This window comes from Anomalospiza imberbis, chromosome 1 (genome assembly GCF_031753505.1).
Source record: "Anomalospiza imberbis isolate Cuckoo-Finch-1a 21T00152 chromosome 1, ASM3175350v1, whole genome shotgun sequence".
Taxonomy (NCBI): domain Eukaryota; kingdom Metazoa; phylum Chordata; class Aves; order Passeriformes; family Viduidae; genus Anomalospiza; species Anomalospiza imberbis.
The window spans coordinates 48310134-48328652 of NC_089681.1; the positions used below are offsets into that span (position 1 = coordinate 48310134).

An 18519-nucleotide genomic window follows, 5' to 3' on the forward strand; every position below is an offset into this window, starting at 1 on the left:
CCGTGCAGGACCACACCAGTCGGCTGCGGAGGCAGCGGCGCTGAGCAGCCACAGGTGCTGGAAGAGGAAAGGGAGGGGAAAAGGGAAGGCTACGGGCGAGGGAGGAGGTGGCGGTGGTTCCGCTCCGCCCCGCCCCGCCCCGCCCGCCCCTCGGCGCCGTTTGGCGGGAAATCGGGCTTTGGCGGGAAAGCCGGGCTTTGGCGGGCTCGGGAGAGGCGCGCAGCCGGAGCCCAGCGCGCCCGCAGGAGCCGCTCGCCCGCCGGAGCCGCTCGCCCGCCGGAGCCGCTCGCCCGCAGGAGCCGCTCGCCCGCAGGAGCCGCTCGCCCGCAGGAGCCGCTCGCCCGCAGGAGCCGCTCGCCCGCCCGCCATGCCCGCCGACGGGGAGCGGCTGAGCGGCCCCGCCGCCCGCCCGGAGCCCGGCGAGCAGCAGTACCTGCAGCAGGTGCGGCACATCCTGCAGCACGGCCACCGGCGGGAGGATCGCACCGGCACCGGCACCATCTCCGTGTTCGGCATGCAGGCGCGGTACAGCCTGAGAGGTGGGCACGGCCGGGACCCCCTGCTCCCTGCCCCTGCTCCCTGCCCCTGCTCCCGCACTGAGCCGGGATGAGTGGGGGGTCACACACGCCGGGGCTGTCCCGCTCCCCCCCACCCGAGGGGTCTGACCATGGAAGCTACACATCCTCTTCCTATTTCATATCCCAGCCTCACAATGTCAGGTGGTGGCATTGCCCTCCCTCTGTGTGGAGAAAAGCCGAAGTCTTTTCCCCGTTGACGCTCTGGAACTCTTTTCCAGATCAGTTTCCACTGCTCACAACGAAGAGGGTTTTCTGGAAGGGAGTGCTGGAGGAGCTGCTGTGGTTCATCAAGGTTCAGTATTTGGGTGTCTCTGTGGGTGGTGGGCCCGAGAGTGGCATAAACAGAACCAAGTGCTGGGGAGTGGATTAAGGCATTTGCATTAACTGCAGAAGCTTCTGTTCTTATTACAGAAGAAGTGCAACCCCCTAAAATACTGTGACTACACATGAAAGGCCGTTATCTTCAAGACATTCTGCATTTTCATGCAGACTATTGCTGCCAGTGCAGTCAGAACACTTTTTCTTCTATTTCTTTTTAAGGGAAAAATGTGAAATAGTGAGGGCTTGGACTAATTTGAGTATACTCCACAGCTGTAAAGCCTAATGCAGTCTCTTTTCTTTGTTTTTAAATCAGAAATAATAATATGAGACAGATAGTAGGCAATTTAATGATCTGCTTTTCAATATTGAGATAGCTTGATTTGAACAGAAACAAGCTGTGTGGAACGACGGGTGAAGTAAGATTGATGTAGATGCTAGACTTTTTAGTAACAAAAAAAGCCAAGACCTAATAGAGCTAATAGCTGTCCCTAGTATAATAAAATTAAACTATAGTTTGTTCATTATAATGTAAGTATTCCTTTCTATGTTGTGATAGTGTGTAAATATGGGAGAATCTACATAAGCATTTGCTAGATAGCAGGACTCAAATACAAATTGATTTTTTAAAAGCTTTTGGTTTTGTTTGATTTTTGTTTTGTTTTGGTTTGTGGGTTTTTTTTTTTTTTTGTTGTTGTTGCTCGTTTTTTTTGTTTGTTTGGTTTGGTTTTTTTAATGTAAAATACTGGACACTCCTCAAAACAGCTAATTTCTGTGTTGGATTTTTGAGTGTGCAGATTTGGACATTTGCAGGATTCAGTGACATTTTTCTGGGTTATTTTCTAATTTTTGTCATTTTAACAAAAGGATTTTTAAGACTTTAGGCTTATTATAGATGACTTGGAAAAGACCATGCTTAGGCCATACTTTTTTTGTTAGTCTATTTTCATCAATCTGTAAAGTAACATCTTGTTCTCTGCAAATATGAAATGACATTCCACAATTGACCTTGAGGGCTGTTTGTGCATTCACAAAGTATGAAAATCCTGAGTTAAACAACAGCAGCATAGCACTTCAAACTCCATCCTAGGGTGTTGCTCACAAGTTTTGTTCTGTCTCCATGTGCAGGAAGCTAATCCAGAACATAAATTACACTGTTCATCCTTTATGAGTGGAGAAATACTGTGGACTAGCAAAGCTTAATACAACTGTTCTAAATCATGCCCTCTGTGTTGGAATTAGGATGTAGACATCTCATTGTGTTTTGTAGGGCTCTACAAATGCCAAAGAGCTCTCTGCAAAAGGTGTGAAGATTTGGGATGCTAATGGATCGCGTGAGTTCCTGGACAAGCAGGGTTTCAGCACCAGAGAGGAGGGTGATTTGGGACCAGTGTATGGTTTCCAGTGGAGGCATTTTGGAGCAGAATACAAAGATATGCATACAGGTAATCACATCCAAATACAGTCTTGGGTGCTCAGTGAGACAGCTGTGACACATCACTTCCAGAAGCCTGTGTGGATTGGAATGTTCTTAAAGAACCATTCATGGCAAGCTGATAGCCAGAATAAAGAGTGTTTGACAGAGTTAATTTAACTTTTTTCCCTTACTCAATCTTAATTATCCTGAAAGATGTAGCTTTGTATACTATAGTTTGGTATTTGTGGAACATATAGTTTGGTATTTGTGGAGTCATAAGGCACACACTGTTACTCTTTTACCTAGAGCAGATGTGGTTGCTGATAGCTGGAAGGATGTGTGTGCTGCAGTCCAGAAACGAGCTAGCTCCATTTGATAACAGAACACAGGCTGCCATCTCTGTATACCAGTGCAGAGTCCATGAAATTGTTGTGCTGGAAAGAACTGGCATCAGTACACTACATTCACTGGAGGCTGCGAAGAGAAAGATTTTTCCATTCTGCATCTGGAACAAAGTAGGGTGTTTCCACAGCTGATGATGCTGTGGACAGAACAGCTGTGACAAGTTCTGATGTGATGCAGTACCTGTTGGTTTTTTCAGTGGAACTGGTTTATTAAACTGACTCTCAAATGTATTGATTCCTTTTTTCCAAGTCTCTGAAAGAGAGTCTATAGAAAATGCTTAGAGGACTGCCATTAAGAAAAAGGGGCCAAAAACCAGATTGTCACTCTCTAGTGTGATTTTTTTTTTTTTTTTTTTTTTAACTTGGATTAACAACATGGTTAGTTTTCTAGGTGGGGTTTCTTGTTTGTTTGTTTGGGGGTTTTTTTGGGGGGTTTTTTTTTGGGGTTTTTTTTGTGTTTTCAAAACAGCTTCAAATTGCAGTTCACATTAATTAATAATATTAGACTTAGTATTGGCATGTTGGCCACTAGCAGAATACAGTTTTATGGTAACACAAAAGATGCAAATTGTGAACTGACAAATCTGAAAACTTACAGATTCTCATCTTAAAAAGTCTAAGGCACAAAGTAGCATGGAAAAAAAGAACAAGATAAATTCCCACAGTTTTCCTTACAAATAGATTTCCTTAAGTTGCATTACTAATGGATAGGTAAGTAGCTTCAGAAACTAACATAACCATTTGACAAGGCTTCTGGCATGGTATTGCTGGCAGGAGAGTTCCTTGAGATGCCAATTGTGTATTACTACCTTGTTTGCCAGCTTGGGTCTCCCTGTAACCATAATTTGGTGTTGCTGCAATTAGAGTTATTAGAAAAAAGTAGTTACCAGCCATGCTGATTGACTGACATGAGTCAGAACAATGATTAACAACTAATGATGTTATTATTCTGAAATCCATTCAAATGGTCAGTTAATTTCAGAAAATTTCTTACACAACTGGTATTGAGCCTAAAATTCAGCCTGTGAGTGTCATTGGGTGAAATGTAATATCCTGTGCTATACATGATTAAAGTTCCTTTCTGGAGCAAAATGCTGTTTAGTTTAGGAAATTTAGTTTTCATACATGACCTTGAGAGTGCTAGATGGATGCATTTATTCATCTGTCAAAAACTTTCTGCTTTTGAGTGTGTAAAGAATGCTGGCACACTGGTCTGGGCATAATTTTTTTTTTATATATACATAAGAAGGAGCACTGTGGCATGCAAATTGAATGTTTAGAAAGGCATTTTAATTCAGAAATGCAATAAGCAAATCAGTCTAAATACCTTGACTGACTAGGTGGTAATACCTTGTCCTTTCCAGTACAGCTTTTGTCCTATTTAGGTAACAAGTCATCATGAGTGATAAGATATCATACTTTGCCCAGCTAGTTTTTTGTATTGCAGCTTCTGTTTCTTGGGGATTAGTGATTATACAGACTTTTTAGTTGGTCTTAAAATAAATCCAGTGGTTGAAAATAGAATAAATAGGAATGGTCCTATTTCTGTGCTAAAGGTACTCAAAGCACACAAAAGAATTGGGGGGACATACAGAATATCATCACGAGAATTTTACAAGCTCTGGAGCATCCTAAGACCAAGAACAGGCTATGTTTGGATGGTGCCAACTTGTTAATCAGTTTGAAAGTTGCAATAAAATCTTCAGAGGTTGTCATTTGGGTATCACTTTTCAGTGGGACATGGGCTGGGTGTTAAGAAAATACCATTACTTGAATCTGTCCGGTTTAGATCTTATTTGTTATATTTCTTCAGATTACTCCAACCAAGGAGTTGATCAGTTGCAAAAAGTGATTGAAACGATCAAAACCAATCCAGATGACAGAAGAATCATTATGTGTGCTTGGAATCCCAAAGGTATTGAACAGCTGGTGTAAAGTGAATGCAGTTGCACATTACATTGTTGTGTGCTAAATTATGTTCTGTTCCTGTGTCAACAGTCAGCTCCATTCGGTGTCCTTGTTCATTCTTTATAAAACTACCAGGAGTGCAGTAAAAATGGCCAGGGGTTATAATCTTGATTATCTTTCTACTTTATCCTCATGTTCAGACCTCAAAAATAATGAACCGTTGCTTCAAACTTTTTCTCTCCAGGTTAAAGTGAGGGATATACCAGTGTCTTTGACATACAGTCTATTAAAGCAATGTATCTGGCCTTTAGCCATATAATCTATTGTAAACTTAACCCTTAAAACTAGAGAACAAAAATATTATTTGTGTTGTAATCTTCTCCTTGAACGTGGGTTCATATGATGAACCTGTATCATACAAATGATAGGGTCTATTTATACATAGATATCCATTCACTCTGTAGGGCAACTTCTAAACAAGAGCTACTGCAAGAGAATGTTTAACTTTCATCAGTGATAGATCCATGCTCCAAAAAAATCACACAGCATTTTCCACGGTTGTCTGAAATGGTATGCCACATGCTATTGCTGTTATTTTCAAGGGTAAACATTGCCAGGTGAAATCTGCTGGTCCGTCACTGGCATGTATTCTCAGAAAATATCTGGTGAAAGTTTTCTTTGCCAAGCTGTAATTTTACTCTCTGCACTTTTTAAGTGTAGAAAAACACTCAAAAGGTCTTCTGGTTTGTTTTTTTTTTTTTTTTTTTTTTTTAATGATCATTACTTTTATAACAAGCACATTGCAATGGGAAGAGAGTAAGATGAAGCAGTTGGAATTTGCTTTAGGGTATATGCTTAATTTTACTCTTAATGTCTTCCTGTAGGGAATTCAGCAGTCTCACCAAGGTGAGTAGAAATAAACTGCTGTGCAACATTATGGCATAAGTCTGTTCTGTGGAATATCTGTTTATGACTTTCTGGTCATACAGCCCAGGAGACAGCTTGTCATGACCTGGACTTAATTGCTCGGGCAGCATGTGCTTATAAACAAGAGAAAAAGCAACAGAATGACAGTGCAGTTGGTTCTCTACTGTATCTCTTCACATGCTTGTTTAGGTTTTGCATCTTCTACATTCATAACACACTAATGCTCTTAATATTTTCTCCCCCCTCCAACCTTCTGTACCTCAATTCCTAGATATTTCCCTGATGGCTTTGCCTCCGTGCCATGCCCTTTGCCAGTTCTACGTTCTAAATGGTGAATTGTCTTGCCAACTCTATCAGAGGTCTGGAGACATGGGACTAGGAGTGCCTTTTAATATTGCCAGCTATTCACTGCTCACGTACATGATTGCCCATGTCACAGGGCTGAAGGTAGGCCATTTAATCATCTCATTTATTCTTGTCTGAGAAATGAGGGACTGAAAGACATGGCTCTTCATGTCACGTCCAAGGAAAACTGGAATGAGCATACTGCTTGAAATCTTACTGATACATGTGTAAAAAAGGGCCCTGTGAATTTGATGTGAATTGCCTCTGGTTTGTATGGGCAGTTAGAATCAGCAATGTAAGAATTTTAAAATTGGGGTTAAGCAGAAGATTCTTTCATGCCTTGAATCTGTCAAGAATGACCTGTTCACTAGTCTTAGAAATCTGAACTGAGTGCTTGTCCTCATGGGATAGTAATATACAAGTGATTAGATTTTGTAGCGTGTGTTTATTGAAGTGAACAGTAGCTCAGAAGTTGCTGTCAAGGTTCTAACCTGGATATTCTGCCCATCTAACTTCCAACTATAATTTCAGCAGTGTATTTCTTTGATTTCCTACTGTAGATGATTATGTAGAGTGGTAGTATGTGCTCAAGTAGCTCCTGCCCTGACTTCAGAGCTGTATTTTGTAATTTGGCCAAGAAACTTAAATGCACAACAGTCTTGTACAACCCCTTTTCTTTAGGGCATGTAAAAATTATACTAGAAAGGCCTTCAGTGCCTAATCCTCCTGCCACCAGCAACACAAAGGGGAACTTCTTAAAACAGGACAATAGGAAAGAATCAGACTTCACAGCAACCACAGAAATTAGTCCAAAGTACTAAAAAAAGTGAAGTTTAACATTACGTCCAGCTGTTGCCTCTCAGCCACCTCCTCTCATGGCTTTGGTGGTTTTCAGTGTAACACATCTGAGGGCTGATCAATGCTGGTCAGAGGCCAGTAAAAGAGCTGATGAAACTTCCCCATGTGAAATTCCATTGCTCAGGGGCTGATAAGTCACAGAACCTGCAAGTTCTGGGTGCTTGCCTGTGCCTGGCACCTCCACTGCTGTTTAGTAGTGGCTGAGGCAGCTGCTCTGAAGCCAGCTTTGGTAAGTTGTACTTACTAGAAGTGGAGTGGAAAAGCTGGATGTCACTGCTGCACCTGTTTCTGTCTCAGTGTGCAGATCAGTATTGCTCCATTCATTTACCAAAGCTACTGTCATAGCAGGATTTGAAAGATATTTTTTGGTAAGCTAGTGGAAATTTCATTATATTCTCCATTAATTATGCATTAGTCAGAGAAGCTTGTGCCCTTCACAGCTTTCAAGGATACAATCCTGTACAGAAGTGGCAATTCCACACTAGCCAGATGCTGAGAATCAATACTGTAAGCATTGTAGTGTTTTGCTTTCTTAGAACCTGTCTGTTTGAAAACCACATGTATTCTTCATTCATTTCAGCCTGGAGAGTTCATACACACCTTAGGGGATGCTCACATATATCTGAACCATGTGGAACCTCTAAAAGTTCAAGTAAGTACTTATTCTGTACTCTATCCTTTTATCTTCCACAGTGCTTATTCAATGCAAAATCACCTTGATATTTTAAATATCCTTTTGCAGATATTAATTTTTGTGGGTTTTTTTACCTCTTTTCTATCCTAATAACTGCATTAACATCTGTTCAGTTCAGGTTGCAAACAGAAAATACAATACAAGCATGATTGAAGTGTACATCTGTGTACTACTCTAAAACCAAATTAGAGAGCCAGAATCTGCACTTTTAACTTTGAAAATAATTCCACCTAATCCAATAACACAAAATTAAATGCATTTCTAATATATCAGAAAAAGATAACTTAAAATTCACAGAGTTCATCAGTAGTAGTAGGATAAAATCAGTGTTTGATTTTATTAGACTAAGCTTGGACTGAGTGTCCTCAGCATTAGTATGGTTCAAAACCATCAAGAGAAGTAGTTATTCATTCAGACCCTAACAATGAGAAGTGAGAAACTGTAGAATATTTGAAGCATGTTTGGGTCAGATTTTCCAATTTAATTTCCCCCTGGAAGGAATATAATCTGTAACCACCAGAACTGATTTGCCAACTGAAAGTACTTGCAGTGCATTTGGATGATCAGGGAATTAACCTGAAAATAATGCTACTGCTCCATGTGAAAATACTAAGATAGATTCTACCTGTCTTGGAATTTTCTTCAATTTTTTTTTTCTTAGTGTAAGTCTTCTTGGTGGGAAGGGAAAGCCTACATGGTGTAATCTGATTTGAGATTGAGAACACAGAGTCTCTGGTTTCAAGTAGTAGCTTTATACAGTAAGCTTGCTTTTATTTCAGCTTCAGAGAGAGCCAAGACCTTTCCCCAAACTCAGAATTCTTCGTGAGATTAAAGACATTAGCAACTTCAAGGCAGAAGACTTTCAGATTGAAGATTATAATCCTCATCCACCTATTAAAATGGAGATGGCTGTCTAATGCTATAAACCAGCAGTAAATATTAACGTGGAAATGCACCTAAGCTACTTAGTTTCTCCAAAGTGGTGTGGCTTTTATGTACTTCAAAAGGTATTTGCTTTATTGTTAAATAGCCACAGGCCAGATCTGCCTTCGGTGCTCCTACCCCGTAGTTGTACAGGACAAATGATTATTTCTGATATGCCATGCAGATGCTAACCCAGTTTTAAGTAGTTTGAGAGCTGCTTTTCTACACGTTGTTTCAGTTACCAGTGGCCATTTCTGTTACCATCCTGTTACTGTGTGTGAGTAGCACAGGCTTACATGCTTGATTAGGTACTGAAAATAAGAACTTGTCTGTGTGATAGAGGATTCCTTTAAGGTGGGAGAAATCGTTAAATATCGTCTAAAGAGTGTATGTTTAATAAAACTTTTTTTTAAAAATCTTCTGGAAGGCATTATGCATATTTAATTCTGGTGTGGTTTTTTATAGTTAGTAGTAAAAAAGGGTTGGCAAGCAAAATGTCTTGGAGGGTAACATCTAGCAAGGAAAAACAAACTTCCCATGGTCTTCACAGATGAACCATCAGGAAGGCAAAAGATTTTAATGGAATCTTGCTGGAAATGCAATCTCTGCATAATGTCTCTGTAGCAGCAAATATTTTTTTTTATTCCCCAACCCTGCAGAAATTACTATTTTGATATAAATCAAAAAGAGTTGCAGTTAAACAGATCAGGTTACCAGATAATATTAGTAAGCAGCTGGCTGTCCCCATTTAAAACCAGATCTCACAAACATATGGACTAATTTTGCAGCTTGGAGCAGTAAAACCTAGAGATCACAGTATTTTTTGGAATGGAGTTCATTAATTCTAGCAGAATTCAGCTTTCAAGTCTTCTTATCCTTGTACCTTCTGCAGTAACTCATAAAACTCCTGTTCATCACTTTAATTGTGAGTAGATATGTAGTTAATATTCATAGGAAAGGCAATACATATTTGAACATGTAGAAAAATGCATAGTAATTTTTAAAATTAAATTTTAAAGTCAATAAACTGGTAAGTATTGGAAAAGTGTACAATTTCAGATAATACAAATAATTGATTAATCAGTGTGCTTTCATTCAGGGTCCTGCATAAGAGGACCACTGAGTCTTTCTTAAACCAAACTGATCATAACTTTGAAAATCATACTTTGTATAAAAATCATTTGCATATGTCATTAGGCTGATTTTCCTTATACTGATCACTGAAATTGAGACTAAGTTTTTTGTATTTTTTTGTAATTTGTTCTCTTTTCCTGACATTTAGCCCAACACAAGAAGACTGCACAAAAAAAGCCATCTCTGCCTGTTGTAAGCACACCAAATGTAAAGAGACCATTGCTTATTAGAAAGTTTCTTAGTGTACACTGTAGTGCATCATTCTTGAAGAGAGATGATCAGACTGAGCTCTGTCAGCTTAGATACTGTGAGAAGATTGGAATGGTCAAACCTCATCCTTTTCTGAGGCTAGTACTTGAGTCTTCTCTCAAATTACTGAGCTCACAGGTAGTAGCAGCAGTTACCACACCTGAGAGCCTTATCACATGTTCCTCCTAATAACCTTCATCTCACCTCTACTGGTCTGATAATCTAAAGTCAGACTAGTCTATTCCAGTTCAGGTGGTCCAGGTTTTACCTTTTCATTAATGGTATGTCCCAGCTGTAGGTTGTCAGCCACTTCTTACCATGTGCATACTTTTTTAAGTTAAAGGTTCTTGAGTGTTCCTACAGTCCTCTGAAGTACAAGGAAACAGATTAAGCTGCACATTCACTTAACAGTTCTGCCTACACTTAGCAAGTAAAGTTCCTTTTGCTGGAATCCACTTTATGTAACACTGCAGATAAGGTAGATTCTGCAGGACATTTTAGCAAGTGTAGCCAGAGAGGATGTGAAATAAAGCTGGCCTCAGGGCTTTACTAGTGGGAATTAGCAGTCTCAGTGGTTATCCAGGACAGGAATACCTAGACAAGAGAAGAATTCAGAATGGGAATCATTTACTTCTCTTCATAAATTGCAGAGGAGTTAGGTGTATGGACATACATAGCATATATAAGCAGACCAGTCTCTATAGCTCTGGAAGAGCTAGTTTTTAGTATAGGAATTAATTACAACTTCACTGTTTCTCTTTATCAGCACAATTTACTACCAATAGCAGTTGAAGTGAAGCTTGTACCTTGAAGACCAAGAAGGTTTATTGTGCTCAAAAGATCAGAAAGATACAAAAAGCATTTCAACAGCACACTTTAATGTGAGTAAAAGTAAAAATACTTTTTAAAATTTTAGGTATGAGAATTCTAGGAGATTTCATCCAAAATATGAATATTCAAAGAATTTTAATATATAGAGCTAAACAGGAGGTACTCAAGGAATTTTGATTTGCAGAATATGAACACTGCTTATGCTGCAAAGATGACTACTATGATTGCAGGCCATATTCAGAGCAGTATTTTAGACAAAACATGGGATATTGCTTGATACTTTCAAGAGATGCATCTTTGTATCATTTCTCCATTTTCCAAGGGCCATTCAACAACTCAGAGATAGCAGTGAAATTTCTTACCACTTTGGTCAAATACCAACTTCTATATTCCACCTTCTTAGACGAGTTTTGTAACCCATATTATTTCTGACATGTTATGTTATGTTGCAAAATTTGCCTTACTTGCCTTCCAGTACCACAGAGAATATTAATTATCTGATTATGGTAGATGAAGGATCAGAAAAGAAAGAACAGCTGAAGTTTTGAGACAAACATCCATCTGATCAACCATCAAAATCAAGTCATCTAATGAGCCTGACTTGGTAAGTTTGTCACCATAGTGACTGGCACCTGTGAAGTGTCTGAATGTGGAATGCAGCCCAGGTTTCAAGTGCCTTTATTAAAACCACAAACAGTTCTTATCCACCTGCTTGAAGTTCAACCCACCCTTCTAACTTCCCTTTGCAACCCACAGGAAGGTGAGCTTGTGGGGTGACAACACAAATACATGCTGTGACCACCATGTAGCAACATGTTTTTTAAGGGGAAAAAAAAAAAGAGCAATCACCATAGTCGGTTGTTACTGGCGTTTTTTTATATAACTAACTTGTTTTCAAGCCTTTCAGGTACTTGGATATGGTCAAACACGATCAAGTGCTGGACTAATTGACAGAGGCCCCAAAATCCATACTAGAGATGACTGCCACACTGGGACATGCAAAACCTTTCGGTGCATAACATGAAACAACAAAAATTACAGCAGTGCATGCAAGCTTATGCTCAGAAATCACAATCATGACAGCTGAAGAAACTAATCAGACTGCCTTGAAGGATGGGGAGAGAAAGATTTTCTCATTGCTGCTGCAATTTGCAGAGCCTTTCTCTGGAACTTTTTGGCCATCAGCAGCACAGACAAGCTTTCATTCACACTTCCCAGCCTGCAGCTGTCAATTTAGAGACAACTCAAGGCCTTGGCTTCTAGAAGATGTTTAAATATCACTCTGTTGTGGCAGTGTAAAGGAGAAAATGGAAAGTTAAGACCAGGAGACTCCCAAATTAACATAAGAACTGCTGGCAACTCCTACAAAAGCATTTGTACAGTGTCCCTCCTGTGTGTGTCTCTGTAAATCCAAATAATTTAAATTTAAATGAGAGATCACATGAGAATTTGAACGAACTTCAAGGATGTTGTCAGTATTAAAAATCAGCTTATACTTGTAATGTCAAGAACACTACAGCTGACACAATGAACTGAGGTACACTGAATAAAAATCAGTGTGTGCCAAGGGGCATAGTTGTACTGGATTGAGTTTGGAAATTACTGCCACTTAACTGGAAGTTGAATCCCACAAGTGAAAGTGAAGTAAAAATGCCAAGTGAAAATAGCTGCTCCATTCCAGGCCACGGACATGAGCTTAAAGTGCACAAAGGCACGCCGAGTTTGTAGTGAGACTATTATGTAATGCTCACACAAACTGATTGGGCAGCTCTGCCAGATAATTGCCTCACACACTCCCTCAAAATCTTTTTAGCATGTAGGCTCTTTTGGGAGCTAACTCACACCCCTTTGGTCAGCTAACTGTGTCCACAGGCAGGAACTAGGGGCACTCTGGGGACAGGATTCAGCATGCTTGGGACTGCAGAGCTTTGGGATGTGCTTGCCTATGTGAATGAGCAGCTCTTCCAGTTTTGAGGCAGCTAAAGTGAAAATAGCAACGATTCTGCTGTAGGAAATCACTCTTCCTCCTGGAGACCAGTCCAGCCACATGAGAGATGGCCTTGTAGCTGAGATACACTTGGAAAAGAGTCAGGATTCAGTTTCTAGCTGTGCTACAGATTTCCTGTCTGGAGCTGGACTAAGTTGTTCTGCCATTTCAGGCCTCATATTAATTTCCCGTGTTTCTAGAACAGATAATTGTATTCCCCTTATTCATGAGAAGTCTGTGGATAAATACATTACATGCTTATGTGGTTCTCAGGTGCTATGGTGAAAAGAAGAGAAAGGTTATATAAAACATCCAGTAAAGCCAAAATTCAGGACTGGCCTTTAATTTGTAAAGCAAGGCTATACTAATGGGTAATTCAAACTCATCCTATTAGATATTCATTATAAAACACCACCTGCTGCAAATAAAGTGTCCTCTCTACTGGTAGACAACAGCTGAGAGTGAGAAGTAAAATTAAATATTTTTATAGCAGGGCTTGGCATGAGAAACTGGCAGCAGAGAAATTATGCTAATGTCATCACTGTTGTTTCCAGTTGCTGCAGAGAACCAAAAATTTGTTAATTCACATTGTTTGGCTCTGTAGATTTGGTGTCAATACTTGGCAAAAAGATGGGTGCAATAAAAACCAATTTACTTTAATCTGGAGACTGGTATTCTAAAAAGTATCAGCCTGTCTGCTGACACCTTGCTATTTATGATATATCTGTGAGTTTGTCTTTTTAATGAGTCTTTGGACTCATTAAAAATATTTCATACAAAAAGTTTTTAAATATAGCTGATGGCAGTGACTTACTACTAATGCTAGCAATGAGTTTCCTTGGGGGAAAAGACAGGTGTCACCCTTTTCAAATAGCTGCAAATGCATCAGATAAATTCCTCCTAGGGCCAGATGGGGCACTGAGAGACCTCACTGTGACCAGTCTCACCCGGGGCTCACACCTGCCCATGGGCCTTAGTTTCTGCCTGGGTTGCATGCCAGGTGTACCTGCCTCCAGCTGTGCTACAGCTGTGCATGTGTCTGGCCATGGAACAACACCCCATCCTAGCTGGACACACCCTGGGCCATGTCTGACCGTGGTTCACCTCACCCCTGGCCTCTGCTCATCCCCATCCCCAGGGATATGAGGCTGGGGCCACCTCACTTCTCCCTGCCACCCCTGGAGGTGGGACAAGTTTGGCTGGGAGGACTCTGCCCTGCTGCCCCCATGGAGCAGCTGGCCCCCATGGCATCCTGCCTGCCAGGTATCTCAGGCTGCCTCAAGCCCTAAGCCAGCAGTGCAGAGCCAGACCTGCAGCTGCACAAGACCTTGCCCTACAAACCTGGCATGACTCTGGGCTCTGACCCTCTCTTGTGGTTTAACCCCAGCCAGAAACCCAGGCTCAGGCAGTCAATCACTCACTCCCCACTATCGGGGTCAGGGGTGGGATTGGAAGAGAGAAATCTGGAAAATTCATGGTTTGAGATACAGACAATTTAATGGAGAAAGGAAAACCTGTGTACACAAACAAAGCAAAACAGTTAATGAATTCACTGCTTCCCATGGGCAGGCAGGTGTCCAGCCATCTCCAGGAGAGCAGGGCCCCATTACACATAACGATTACTTGGAAAGACAATCGTCACCACTCCAAAAATTCCCCTTCCTCCTTCTTTCCCCCACTTTATACACTGAGCGTGACACCACATGGTCTGGAATATCCCTTTGGTCAGTTTGGGTCACCTGTCCCAGCTGTGTCTCCTTCCAACCTCCCAGGCATGCCCAACTTCCTTGCCAGCATGGCAGTATGAAAAGCAGAAAAGGCCTTGGCTTTGAGCAAGTCCTGCTCAGCAATAACAAAAACATTTCTATATTATCACCGCTGTGTTCAGCACAAATCCAAAACATATCCCTTCCCTAGCCACTGTGAAAAAATGAACTCCAGCCCAGCCAAAACCAGCACACCCTCCCACAGCATGGACCTTGCCCAAATGCAGGGTCTGCCTGAGCCCTCTACCTGGCTCCAACAATCCTTGTCCCTTTCCCATTTCCATGTCCCTGCCCTGGTTCTGTGTCCCCTGACATGCCCCCTACACCCCACAGCAACTAAATTCCCCTTCAGAGGAATCCCATCAGAGCCCACTTACTTCTCTGTTGGGTGAGAGGATACATCTGTCTTGGAGGGAGCTCCAGGCAGGAGCAGCCCTGCTGGCCCTGCCCAGCCTCACTAAAAGCCCTCCCCCATCAACCCTGCCCTCGGACCCATCTCAGCTCAGGTCATGGCCCCAGTCCCTGCCTGAGCTGCCCCAGGTGTGATCGCAGCTGTGCAGAGCCATGGACCTCACTGGTCTGGACCCTGAAGCACAGGCTGAGCCCTGCTTGACCTGGGCCTGACTTCATCACCATGGACAGGCTGCCAGTCCCTGGGCTCTGTCTGACCCTGGTCCCTGTCACTGGGAAAGAGCTTGTCCTCAGAGCTGTCTTGGCACCATAGCCTTGTCTGGTAACCTTCCCAGTTCTGGCTGTTCCCTCAGACCTGCCCTGCCAGCCATGCTCCTGGCTCCCCAGCCCTCCTGCACCCCTGGCAGTGCCACTGGTACAACAGAGAGGATGACTTGCAGCTTGCTAACAGCATGATTTCCTGGAATGTTGGTATTTACAGCTGAGTTAGGGCAGCCCAAATAGAGTTCGTGCAATTCGAGGAGCCTGGAACCTCTCCCCTCTAAACCCCACTCCATATAGCCACTGCAGAGTCATGTCTACACATGCTCTGCTGTGCAGTGTTTTGCTTCAGCAAAACACTGGCTGAAACGCCAAACCCACAGAGCAAAATGAAAATGGGAGCTGGATAATCATCCTTGGGCTACAGGGGATATCAGCTTCATCAGCCCTTCAGTGCTCTGCAGAGCACGTGGTCCAGCCTGAGCTGCTCTGCACAGGTGTTATCCAGGCTGTCTCATGGACCTGCAGTGTGCTCCACGGAGCAGCATGGATTTCATCTTTGCTTCTCTACCCTTCCTATGGGCAATCACAACCACAGGAGGCATTTTTTCTTATTTCACACTTATGTAGGAATATGAAATTTTAGCAATTACTTTCATAATACTAGGGAAAAAAAAAAACCCAGATATTTCCAGGTTGTTCACAGAAATTGTATAGGGACGAATAAGCCAGGGAGATAAGATTAAGAGAGGCAACCTTGGTAGGGAATTGGTGAAATAGAGACCAAGTCATTGGCAGCTTTAGTGTTTTACTTCACACAAAGGAGTTTAGGTACCTGCTCCAAAGGTTATGCAGTAGATTCATTAAACAAACAGTAATTAGGAAAAAGCCCAAAGTACTTATACATATATTCACATGTTCTCTGGTTGCTGCACCAATTCCTAGCACTGTTAAGGCCTTCAAGGAAATAAAAAACATTCAAGCCTTGCTTCTGGTTTTCCGAATTCCCAGTGGAGTTACTCAGTAGCACAAAGGATGGAATAATAGCACACTGTTTTCTATGTGTTTTATAGAAAATGTAACATGTTATAAAACTGTTTATTGATTGTTTTTCTGCTTTCTCTTGTCCATAAGCAATGTAAAGAATTATATAACAGGGTGTGTGCAGCAGTAAAGAAATCCACATACAGTAGATCTGGGGTTTTAACAGTGCTGCTAAGTATAGCATGTTGAGAACACAAATTCTGAACCAAACTTCCAATTTCACTGGAAACCATACATTTTAAAAAAAAGTCCATTCCCACTTCATGCTAAATGTTGGCTGCCTTCCTTATGCAAGCATTGCAGTCCTTTTACATATTTTTTTAGAAAGAAACTATTTATTTAAGCTTAAGGGAATACAGGTGCCGAATACGTATTAAGATCCTGTAGCAAGTACATTTAATAGTATTCTGAATCACTAGCTCAAACTGAACTCTGAATATGTGAAGGAACAGTATCAACATTACATCAGTACTGGAGTCACTGTAGTATTATTGAAATAAAATATTAAACCTCCAAGCTTTGAAACAGTTGCATGTCTCATCTGGATATGTATATCCTCATCTGGAAAAGTTGGCTCCTTAATACATGAGGCTTTAAACCCAGCTGGTTCAGTGACCCACTGTATTGCTTCCTTTATTTCCCATTCTGCTTTGCATTCAGCATCTGAATAAGAATGCTGATAAGAAAAATAAGAGTCAAATACAGTGAGGCTTTCTAGAGAGTTATTTTTCCTGACAAACTGCAAAAATTTTATGGAGTTAGAAATTCAGGAAATAGAAAGCAAATGAAAAGTTGTAATTGCTGTTCTGTCTGTATTGTACTTTTAGCTGCACTTAAGCAGTGTCGCAATGACTGTGTCAATATCCAGACTAGGTTCAAACTAAGCAGATCAGGACCTGTAGGAAGTAGAGCAGTCTTCTGTGGGAATGAGTATATCTTTGGCAGCATATATTTAAGTAAAGCACCCTAAAATATGGCCATGGCTGCCTGAAATTTTCAGCAGAAAAGCTTCCTGACAAAAAAAAAAAAAAAAAAAGTGCAATAGTTTAAATAAGATGAGTTTTTGAAGCAGCATTTCTCTCCCACACAAGGGAAATTTTTTTTCTATAAAAAATGAATCATCTGAAAATTACATCATAATTCCTCTGCAGGCTCTTCAGGTCCTTGCCATTCTGTATTGACAGAGTTCCTGGTTCAGCATTCCATGATTTATGGCATCCCATGAAATCTTTGTGCTGCACTGCAGCACCCAGAGTAGGTCAGCAGCTGTAGTGTGTCAGTGAACATATGGGGCAAAGAATCTGACCCATAGCAGTCAACAGAGTAACCTTTCAAAATAAAAATGAGTGACTTCCATCTAATTTTTCATTTTCACTCAAATATTTTAGTTTGAATAATTTCTTTTCCAGCTTATTTTTGGCCAAATATCCATTAAAAATTATTAACAGGAAGCCTCTCTGGATATAAAAGGCACTTTAAGTCTTCTAGAAGACAATCCTGGTAGTGGGGTTCCCCCATAGACTCGAATTTCTGGCACAGAAATGCAGGTTAAAATTCTTAGTAATAAACATACTTCAGCCATATCCAATACTGCTATTAGTTGAAATATGTCAACATTTGTTGATATCATTATTCAAGATTTGAAGAAGGAAAAATCCAATATTTGTCAATAAATGCATATAAGAGATATTTCACCTAATGGTTTTAAATAGAAAATAACATAGTATAGTAGCAAAAAATTATATTGACAGTTATTTTGTCTGGCCAATCATTTCTTGTATAGATCTCAATCTGTAAATATCATCCTGTAGATAAGCACCCACCTTTACTTTGAACGTATATGCATACTTGGAACATGAAATAGATCACTTTTGAATGATTAATGGGGTCATAAACTGGAAACCATAAACTAGATTTTACAATTTTAGCATGTCTGTCTTACAGAAAGAACTTCCTTGTTGCTTCTCCTCCCTTGTGAGTAAGCTTCATCCTACTCTGAAAATAAAGCGGCGATGGTGTTTTATAAGTCAACGGAAACATGTTTATCTTCACTTGTGATCAGCCCTCAGCTTTCCTGCACCACTCCTGTTTCCCTGCAATGCAGCATTATGCAGTAGTGAAAGGGGGGAGTGTCTGGGAGAGATACAGAAGCAAAGTCATCGCTGCCCATGTCACAGACCTGCAAGAGTTAGACTAAACCCAGTTTGTCCTTTCAAAGCATAAAACACAGAAGTAGAACACTCAGTTCAAGAGTTTACTATATATTATCCAGCCTTGTCTCAAGGCCTATTTGTGCAACTGCAAGCAAAGTTAAGTCAATTAATTATACATCTCCAAATAACTCCATCACACTGCATCTAGAATAATATTAATTTACATGTAATTAGAATAAGCTTTTTATTTCTTCCTCACAAGTAGCTAGAAGAAACCGTCAGAAAATGAGATCAGATATATCGCTAACAT

The 18519-nt window shown here is 41.0% G+C and overlaps 1 protein-coding gene across 1 annotated transcript; it reads left to right on the forward strand.

Annotated features, from left to right (window-relative positions):
• The first annotated feature begins 318 nt into the window (after positions 1–318).
• On the forward strand, positions 319–8511 carry TYMS (thymidylate synthetase). The gene is made up of 7 exons (XM_068191038.1): positions 319–539; positions 797–870; positions 2167–2341; positions 4531–4632; positions 5824–5999; positions 7336–7407; positions 8229–8511. Exons 1-7 carry the CDS (start codon positions 368–370, stop codon positions 8364–8366), a joined length of 909 nt encoding a protein of 302 aa, XP_068047139.1. The 5' UTR covers positions 319–367; the 3' UTR covers positions 8367–8511.
• The last annotated feature ends 10008 nt before the right edge of the window (positions 8512–18519 follow it).